General features: G+C 62.8%; 1 protein-coding gene across 2 annotated transcripts; it reads left to right on the top strand.

The window, feature by feature from the left end:
• The first annotated feature begins 328 nt into the window (after nucleotides 1–328).
• SNAI3 (snail family transcriptional repressor 3) lies at nucleotides 329–8688 on the top strand. Of its 2 annotated transcripts, XM_060129997.1 has the most exons (3): nucleotides 329–524; nucleotides 3377–3976; nucleotides 5771–8688. In XM_060129997.1, exons 1-3 carry the CDS (start codon nucleotides 449–451, stop codon nucleotides 5947–5949), a joined length of 855 nt encoding a protein of 284 aa, XP_059985980.1. In that variant the 5' UTR covers nucleotides 329–448; the 3' UTR covers nucleotides 5950–8688. The 2 variants fall into 2 exon arrangements, with proteins under 2 accessions (XP_059985980.1, XP_059985979.1); XM_060129996.1 differs by lacking the exon at nucleotides 329–524 and having other exon boundaries at nucleotides 3174–3976.
• Nucleotides 8689–9299: the final 611 nt, after the last annotated feature.

Genomic DNA, 9299 nt, shown 5'->3' with positions numbered 1-9299 from the left:
AGTGCTCATCAAACCTACCGCTGCGGGTTTGCGCAGGAGGCGGGGCCGGTGTAACAGGCTAGAGCAGGGTTCTCCAAGGCTGGGCTCGGCGCACGCTCCCACCCCAGGGTGGACTGAGCCCAACTCGGCTTCCGCCCAGCCCTGACCTCCGCCCTTCAGTCCACGTCGAGTGGGCGCGCCAGGCCCCGGGGGCGGCGTGACTCGCAGTGCGCGCCAGGGAAGTCCCGTGGGGTGGACACGCAGCCACGCGCTCCCTCCCCTACGGCCCGCGCACCTGTCCTGGGCGTGGCCCGATGCCCCGCCCCGAGGCCCCGCCTCGCCCCGGCCGCGGGGCGCGCTGGTTGGCCGAGGCGGCGCGCTGTGTTAATGACCTGACCCTCCTGGCACCTGTGGGCCGCGCTGCCCGCGGGCGCCGGCGTAGGCACAGTGCGACCCGCGCGAGGGCACCATGCCGCGCTCCTTCCTGGTGAAGACGCACTCCGGCCACAGGGTCCCTAACTACGGGCAGCTGGAGAGGCAGAGAGGTAGGGGCTGCGGGCTCCCCTGCCCTGCCCAGGGCTCGACTCCCGCGGGGCAGGAGGGGCGCGAACCCCGGGAACGGGAACACCTGTCCCAGGTGGGAGGAGGGGCCCGAGACCACGAGGCTGGAGGTAGACAGGTGGCCCGCGGGCGTCTTATCCGCTTCAGGGACCCCAGCCTCGCGTTGGGCAGATTGGGTGGGGATTTTCTCTCCACTTAGAGAAGTTTCCAGGCCCCCAGTCACTCTGGGGCTCTCCCGCTATGGCCCGGCATGCCCATCCCAGCAAAGGGGACCCCAGGGCCATCTTCCTCCTGCAGGACGTTTGAGAGAGCCCCACGGATATTGCAGAGAGAGACGAAGTGAGCCCAGGCTGTTCTCCAAGAGCGCCCCAGAACATCCTGGGTTGGGTGGTGAGCAGAGAGGCCAGAGTGACCCAGGGGCCCTGTGGTGCCAGGGCCCAGCTCGCACAGCGTTCCGCTGTGCCCCCTCCAATGCCTCCTCACCCCTCCTGGGGTTTCCTTCCCTCCCGCCTCCCTCACCCCAGAGGAGGTTGCCCAGGGCAGGCTGGGCTAAGGGGCTGCAGTTGTTACCCAGGTGGGGAGACAGGTGCCCAGGAACCAGGACTGTGCACTCATTCCCACTCCCTGTCAGGGTCAGGGACACGCAGAGGTCCCGCGGCAAAGGCCTCTCTCGAGGGGTCAGAGGCGCCCCCAGCTCCACAGCTTCTTGGGGGGGGCACCCTCTGGGGGATGGCTCAGTGACTTAGAGGGGGACAGGGGAGCGACGCTACGGAGACCAGGGCACACAGTTGGTGCCCGTCCAGAGCCCTTTAGCCCTCTCAGGACTGGGAGCGGGGAGGGAGTCCAGGCTGGTGGGTCCCCGGGACTGGGCTGCCACCAGGGGGCACCTTCTAGGAACGGGATCATCAACTCCACATTTTGAAATCCAGTTCATGAGTCACCACCAGCAATTTTATAAAATAAAAAAGAACAGAAGCCATCAGAGCGCAGTGCTCGCGGTGAAGGAAACTTGTTTCAGATATACGTGTATGATAGAACATGTAATTCACACGGGTCGTGGCTTTGAACGTTTAAAAACTATTGTTTAGACTCCAGTCACACAGCGAACCCCTCTGAGCGTGCAAATCCTGGCAGCCGAGCAAGGTCCGGTGACTGTCAGGGAACAGCCTCAGGGCCATCAGTGCTCTGCTCCCCCCTCCTTGTAGCACCAGCTTCCTGAGGGCCAAATGGCCACGGCGATCCTCCTTCTGCCAGGCGGTTGCCCCAAGATAGGCCAGAGATGCTGGATTTGGGGTCCCCCACTCGTCACTTTTAAATAAGTGCCTTTTTAGGCCTCCCCAGGGAACCCCTGAAGCCAGAAAGGAACTTAAGTCTCTTCTCCCAGGAATCTGAGCTGCAGAATGAATTAAAAAAATCTAGCTAACCCAGGGGCTATGGGGAAGCATTTCAAGCTATTAGCAGTAGCACCTGGCATATGGCTGCCTCTCCCCTGCCCTCCCACTGGAGTCGGCACTGGCCCCCTAGACAGGGTTAGGCTCTGAGGTGATGCCTGGGGTCAGGGTAGTGGCTCAGCCTCAAAGCCTTAAGGTGACTTTTTTCCCATACAAGGGCCCCTACTGGAGCTTCTGTGTGGAGTGGGGGGTCCTAGACTCTCCGGGCACCCCAGTGCTGTCTCCAGAAATTCCTTGGACTTCATCTCTTAGCTGGTCCAGCCTCCATTTCTGGGAGGACAGAAACCTGGCAAGCTGATTTTATAATTGGGAAGACTGGAGTGGAAAACGGTGAGGTCAGGAGAAAGTGGAGTGTGGGGGCTTCCCCATTCCCCTGCATCCTCATCAACACTTGTAACTGGCCTGTTTTTAATTCTAGCCATGCTAGTGGGTATGATGTTGTACCCATTATGGCTTTAATCTGCACCTCCCTCATGGCTCATGACGTGGTGCACCTTTTCCTGTGCTTAAGGGCTGTGTGTACATCTTCTTTGGAGAAACGTCTGTTCAGAGTCTTGGCCATTTGAAAAGTGGACCGTTTGTCTTTTTATTGTTGAGTCGCAAGGGTTCTTTATATATTCTGACACCAATTCCTTATCAGATCCCTAATTTGCAAACATTTCCCCCATTCTGTGGCTTGTCCTTCTCAACCCAAAGCCTTGGTGTGGACATAGAAATGGGGCCAGAGATTTATCTCAACACATATGAAATAAGAGATGGGTTGAGGGGTGGAGATTCGGTCTCTGGGGAAATGCAGAACTTCACTCTTGCTAACATGTTTACTTTGGGGGCTTCTGCCGTCTGGGTCAAGCGTGAGGCGTGGTGGCCCACACGTATGGGAGCAACAGCCTGACGGCGGGCTGGGCCAGGAGGCAGTGGACACCACCACAAACAGTCCCTCCTGAGCTGGGAGCGTCTGCAGGAGGCTGTGCATACGCACGCCACGGCGGGCGAGGGGCGGTCGGGAGGTGGCCGGAGGCTGATGAGCTGTGAGTTAAAGCTGCGTGGGAGTCCCAGGGTGCAGCTCCGAGCTGGCCCTGCGGCGGGTGGGGCTCAGACAGGGCGGCTGGGGACCCTTCCTTGGCCCCTGAGGGCTCGTCTGGGACCCTGTGAGATGCTTCTCTTCCCTTGTTTGTAAGGAGGAACTGAGGTTCCTGCTTGGACGCTGTGCTCTCAGGCTGCAGCCGCCACTTCCGCAGCCCATGCCTGGCTCGTCAGACCTTCTCTTCCTTCCCGCGGGGCTATGGATGGCCTAGTGGTGGGATTCGGCCAGGAACGCGGGTTGGCGAACTCGCAGCGCTGGGACTCAGGCTTCACCGTGCATTGTCTCACCTCCCCGCTTCTAGAAACCAATGGCGCCTGTTCTGCCTGCGGGGGGCTGGTGGTACCCCTCGTCCTCCCAGACAAGGCGGCCCCGTCCACGCCTGGCGACCCTCCCCGGCCCTGGGACTTCACCTCCGTCGTCGCCCACGTCTCCCTGCCCCTCCCCACCTTCCTGCGTAACGAGGAAGCTCGGGGGGCCTCGGGGCCAGACCCCCTGGAAGTCAGCCTGGCGGACCCTCGGGCCGGCCGGGCCCTCGGCGCACCTCTCAGAGACAGCCTGAAGCACCTCGGCCTGCCCCCGCTGCTGGCTCTGCCCACGCGCTGGCCCCCGGTCCTGGGCGCAGATGGGGCCCAGGCTCCGGGCCACCTGCCGGGGGCCGAGCGGGCCCCCTGCACCCCAGTGGGCTTCCGCACGCCGGCCGCACTGGCCAGGCACCAGCAGCTGCAGTGCCACCTGCAGGCTCAACGCTGCTTCACCTGCAAGTTCTGCGACAAGGAGTACGGCAGCCTGGGCGCCCTCAAGATGCATATCCGCACACACACGCTGCCCTGCCTCTGCACCGTGTGCGGCAAGGCCTTCTCCAGGCCCTGGCTGCTGCAGGGCCACATCCGGACCCACACAGGTAGGCGCCAGGGCCCGTGAGGGATCTGGCTGGGGGGCGGGGGGGTCCGGGCCTCAAAGGAGGGGAGGGGTTGGGTTCATAAACGAGAGGATGGATGGGCACACACGGCGTCTTTTTCCTGGTGTCCCGAGGCCGGGGTGCTCAAAACATCAGAAATGCTCACAGTCTAGAGCCGGAAGTCTGGAATCAAGGTGCCGCGGGGCCGGGCTCCCTCCAGATCTGGAGAGGGGGATCCTTCCCACCTCTGCCAGCTCTTGGGGCCCCAGGTGTTCCTTGTGGCCATGTCATTCCAGTCTCTGCCTCTGTCCTCACACGGCCTCTCCCCTGTGTCTGTGTCCAGATTTCCCTCTCGTTATGAGGACACCAGTCACATTGGGTTCAGGGCCCGCGTGCTCCGGTACAACTTAAATTGAACTTGATCACATCTGCAAGGACTCTCTCCAAATCAGGTCACACTCACAGGCACCCAGGTTTAGGACACGGATGTATCTTTCTGGGGGGACACGATTCAACTCGTAACACCTGGCAAAGCGTGGGATGCACAGGGCTTCCGCGGGGCCTGACTTCTCAAACAGTCCGTGGCCTTCCTCACTTCTGGAGCAGCGGGGGAGGAGGGTAGCCAGAAAGGCCTGGCTTGGGGGTGAGGACCCCAGGGCTCACACAGCCTGTCTGACGGGCTGCGGTTTACCCAGGAGCAATCCCGTCCCTGGGTGAGAGGGTGGTCACAGAGCACAGGCGATGCAGGAGAGAGGAGCAGCTGCGGACAGGAGACAGGGACAGGAGGGGGGAGACGGGGCAGGGAGCTCGCGGTCTTTCATTCTGTAGATTACAAACTACGGCCCAGAAAGAGTGCAAGGGCTGGCTCTGTCCAAGGGCAGCCAGGGGCTGAGCTGGACCCCACCCCAGGCCTTCCTCTTAAGTCTAGGACTTTGTCAAGCACGCGGTGAAAGGGAGACAGGAACAGGCCGGGCACTTACAACAAACACTTTCTGGAACTGGACCCTCCCTCACCCTCAGTCACAGCTCTGTGACTCACACGATAGAAGGGTTTTGCAGGAGCCTTTTTCCAGGCTGGAAATCCACCTGGTTTTCCCCGACCGCTCGCTGAGGATGTCCCCTGAGCGCCCCATCACAGCGCACAGTCAGGCGGCCAGGACGCGATGCTCTGGGCCCCGCGGGACTACAGGCTGCTGCCTCCCAGGGCCCCTAGGGCTGCAGGACTCCCCACACAGGCAGAGCTGAACAGATGACTCTCACTGACGCTTTCTTTTACACTTGGGGGGTCAGCCTGGAGGGCAAAGCCCCAACAGAAGGACTTTGTCCAAATCCCTGGTCGCCCTGATTGGAGGTGGCCTGGAGGACACGGGAATCCTCACTGGTCCTGAGCTCCTGCCCTTGTATAGCCGCCTTCAAGGTTCCCACCATGGCTTTCGGGGGGCGGGTACAGCTGCCAGGAGGCCTGCAGCGCCGCTCCGTCCAGGGCTGGTGACAGAGCGCCCCAGGGGAGCTCCAGCAGAAGCCAAGAGCCATTTAGCCAAGATCTGTGTTTTAGCTGCTGCGGTCTCGCCCAGGTTATCAAGCACACGACCCCCTCAGCGGAGGGCAGGTGCTAAGGCCCCCGTCACTGACCCCGAGGGAGCGGGCGACGCAGATGAAGGCATCGGCCTCACTGTGAGGGCTCAGGAGCCTTGGGATGGGGGACGGCCTATGCGCTTGCAAGCCAGCGGCCACCCTCCGCAGGGCTGTCCTGGCCGCTGCAGCCGGTCGCTCACCTGTCGCCCTCCCCTCCCCCAGGTGAGAAGCCCTACACCTGCCCTCACTGCAGCAGGGCCTTCGCTGACCGCTCCAACCTGCGGGCCCACCTGCAGACGCACTCGGACACCAAGAAATACCAGTGCAAGCGCTGCGCCAAGACCTTCTCCCGCGTGGCGCTCCTGGCGCGGCACGAGGAGTCCGGCTGCTGCGCCCCCTGAGAGGCGGAGGGGCCGCGGAGCTGGGCGTCCTGGGAGGGCGCTGCCCTTCCCTGCCCACGTGAGGGACTTCTCTCCGGGGATGACTCTCGTCCGGTTGACAGCCTCGTCCACGCCGTTTCCAGCGAGCTCTGGTTCCGGTTCTGTTCCTCCCAGTGACAGCCGGTCGGGAGCCAGTCGTCAGCACGGAAGATCCCCACGTGAGGCTGACGGCGGGGCTGCCCTGGATGCCCTCCACTCCGGACCGGCAGTTTGACTTGGGCCGAGCACATCCGTGTGGGCCACCTGCGTGGGCAGAGCTACCTGGAGGCTCCCCTCCACCTGCCTTTGATGGCATCTGGGCCAAGCTGTCTCATGTCACACGTGCACAGGCGCACACACGCGACACGCACACACCCTCCCCTCCTCACTAGGCCGTCCTGAGGATGGGGCAGCGAGGGAGGCCCCACGGCGGGTGGATCTGGGGCGATAAAGAGCCCGCACTCCTGCTGCAACATCCTCTGAGGCTCTGAGGCTCACCCAGTCCCCTGGGTCCGCAGAGGAGGCCGAGCTCGGACAACCTCTGCTGAGGCAGCCGGGCTCCTGGATAACGGGACCCTGTGGCCAGACCGGGGCGGGGGGAGCTGAGGGGGAAGGGCCTCGAGCTGTGCGGTCCTTACCGGGTGGGAGCAGCAGGTGAGCAGGGCGCCTTCCCTTGGAAGGAAGGGAGCAGACGTGGGGACAGTACAGCGAGGACCAGCGGCGGGGTGAGGGTGCGAGAGGGGGACCGAGGCCGCGTGTCTGTGGCAGGCGTTCATGCCCCCCCGAAGTCTAATTTAGAGGGGAGTCCCCCCTGCACCTGCAGCATCTCTACTGAACACCACGGACGCGTCGTCACTGCAGCCACCTCCCCGAGGCACTAGGCCCCTCACCCAGCACCCCGGCCTCCTTCCTGCAGCCCTCTCCTGAGGCTGCAGCACCCCCAGCCCAGCAAGCAGCCGACCTCTGACCCCACCCAAGACACATACCTCCCCAAACCGACTCAGACGCTGAGAGCCCACTTCCTTCTCACAGGTGGCCTCCCCTCACCCCCAGGCCCCGGGCGCTCACACGCTGGGCTGGCCCTGCCTCTCGGCAGTGTCTGAGTCGTCTGCACCAGACCCCCGAGGGTGGCGTCTAGGAAGGAGGAAGGAGGCCTGAGTCTAACGGAGAAGGGCCGAATCCTCGGTGCAGGAGGGGACACCTGCTCCTCTCTGCAGCAGGGCTGGCCCCAGCCAAGGGACAGGGCTCGGCACCTTGGTCCTGCCCCCGGGATGGTGCCGCACGGCAAGCAGCACAGGCCCCGTCTCGGCCCTGAGCCACCAGACCTGCTGACCTCCTCCCCGTGTGACAGGATGCTGGGAGCGCTCACCAGGCCCACACAGCTGCCAGCTCTGCAGCCCCAACCCTGGGTCCCCACCCGCAGATCCCTCCTAATGCCGAAGTCGGGGGCTGAGGGTCCCTGGGTGGCTGGTATGATAACGGCAATCAGAGGGGGCCTGGGGACATCCCAGAGGAAAACTGACCTTGACACTGGGCTTCCCTGGATCGAGGGCGACCCTGATGAAACTGAGCACCCAGGAGAGCCGCTGCTCTAGCCTAGAGCAGACTGATCTACCTGCCCACAGAACAGAGAACCTCTCCAAGGAAGCCACGCTTGCACTCCCAGTCCCACTGCCACCCCCCACAGGGATCAGCCTCCCCCGAGGGACACACGGCGGGACCGGGAGGCTTAGCTAACGTGTCAGTTCGCTGGGGCGGCCGTAACAAACCCACAGGGCGGGGGCCTCAGACCACAGAGACAGACTCCTCCACAGCCCCGGAGGCCAGAAGTCCGAGACCGAGGGGCCGGCCGGGCTGGTCCCTGCCGGGGCCGAGGGAGAATCTGCCCCAGGCCTCTCCCAGCTGCCGCATTTGCTGGCGCCTCTGATGTTCTGTGGCTCGCGGAAGCCTCACGCCCTTCTCTGCTTCCATCTTCACGTGTGCGTGTCTGTGTCCGTGTCCAAATTTCCCCTTTTTATAAGGGCACCAGTCGTACTGGGTGAGGACCCACCCTGATGATCCCGACAACATCCGCAAAGACCCTGTTTCCAGATGAGGCCGCATTCGGAGGTACTCGGAGGTTAGGACTTCAGTATGTGAATGGGGGGCACCGTTCACCCTGTAAGAGCTGATGAGAGCACACAGTTTGCCTAGAGAAAGCTGGCGGGTCCCAGTGCTTGGACTTATGGAGAGGAGAGTGGAATGCCGTTCCCCCCAGGCCACAAAGGATCAAGGGGGCAGAGAGCCCACGACCGACTTACTAGAAACGCGTCCTCCAAACGCACTGTGACCCACCCGGACGGCCCCTCTCGAGTGTGCAGGTGCCTGACCCCTCCTCTCCGCTACCCTGGTCAGGGGCCCACAGCGGGTGGGAACAGGCCTCTGCCCTCCAGGGACATCCCTCCACTGTCTCCCGAATGCCTGGGCCTCTGCTGAGCAGGGTGGGCAGCCCGGGGCTGGGGAGCCTCTCATCCCTGGCGAAGGCTAAGCTCCAACCGCACTCGTGTTTGTGCCCATCTCACTGGAGGGCTTTTTATTTTAATGGCATCCAGATGCCTGAAGGAAGCTATATTGTAAATTGTGTTCTATTTCTGAGCACCAATATCTAAATGAAGCGAGGCACCTGTTGGGGATGGAGGAAGGGAATTTCACAGGCCTAAATAAAGTCCATGTTTGCCCTTCTGTGCCGGCCCATGGAAAATGCTCTTATATTTATATCTGGGCTGGCGGAGGGCAGGGGTGGCAGAGGGTGGGTTGGCAGGCGGGATGAAGAGAGGCCCGGGCACCTGCCAGGGAGTCGACGTGGAGCGAGTGGGGGAGATGTTCCCCTCCGAGGAGGGCGGCTGCAGTCAGCATGCCTCGTCCCCGCCGTGGGGCCGTGTCCCCACCGGCCACTCAGGCCTCACAGCTTCCCACCCTCCGTTCCTCATTCCTCATGACTTTGCCTGGTCGGCAGCATTGACCCGGGATGCTCGCTTAAGATCTGGGTTTTTGGAGCCCTCTCCCAACACCCACAGATGGGAATCAGGAGGGGTGCAACCATGCCTCACACCGGCCCGGGTGAGGGCAGGACTGCTACCTGGGTCCCCCCAGCTACAGGCCTTCTCTACCCAGTTTTACGCATTACATCCCCCTTTTCTCCGTAAAGACGGCCTTCTGGCCGCACAGCTTCAGGCATGCTGTTGGCGCCTCTCTCCAGGGAAGGAACCCCAGGACCAGGGGAGCTGGAGGCGGGTGTTTCAGAGGCGGCCCAGCTCAGTCTGGGCAAAAGCAGGAGCCTGAGAAAGCGCCAG

This window comes from Lagenorhynchus albirostris, chromosome 19, assembly GCF_949774975.1.
Source record: "Lagenorhynchus albirostris chromosome 19, mLagAlb1.1, whole genome shotgun sequence".
Lineage (NCBI taxonomy): Eukaryota > Metazoa > Chordata > Mammalia > Artiodactyla > Delphinidae > Lagenorhynchus > Lagenorhynchus albirostris.
Note: the sequence above shows the minus strand (reverse complement) of the source record. Positions and strands in the feature narration are given on the sequence as shown.

Excerpts from the sequence above, each read along its gene's own strand:
- SNAI3 (XM_060129996.1), top strand. The coding sequence starts at position 3,274 with ATGGATGGCCTAGTGGTGGGATTCGGCCAGGAACGCGGGTTGGCGAAC. Across the intron at positions 3,977-5,770 it reads CCACATCCGGACCCACACAG|GTGAGAAGCCCTACACCTGC; the intron begins GTAGGCGCCAGG and ends CCCCTCCCCCAG.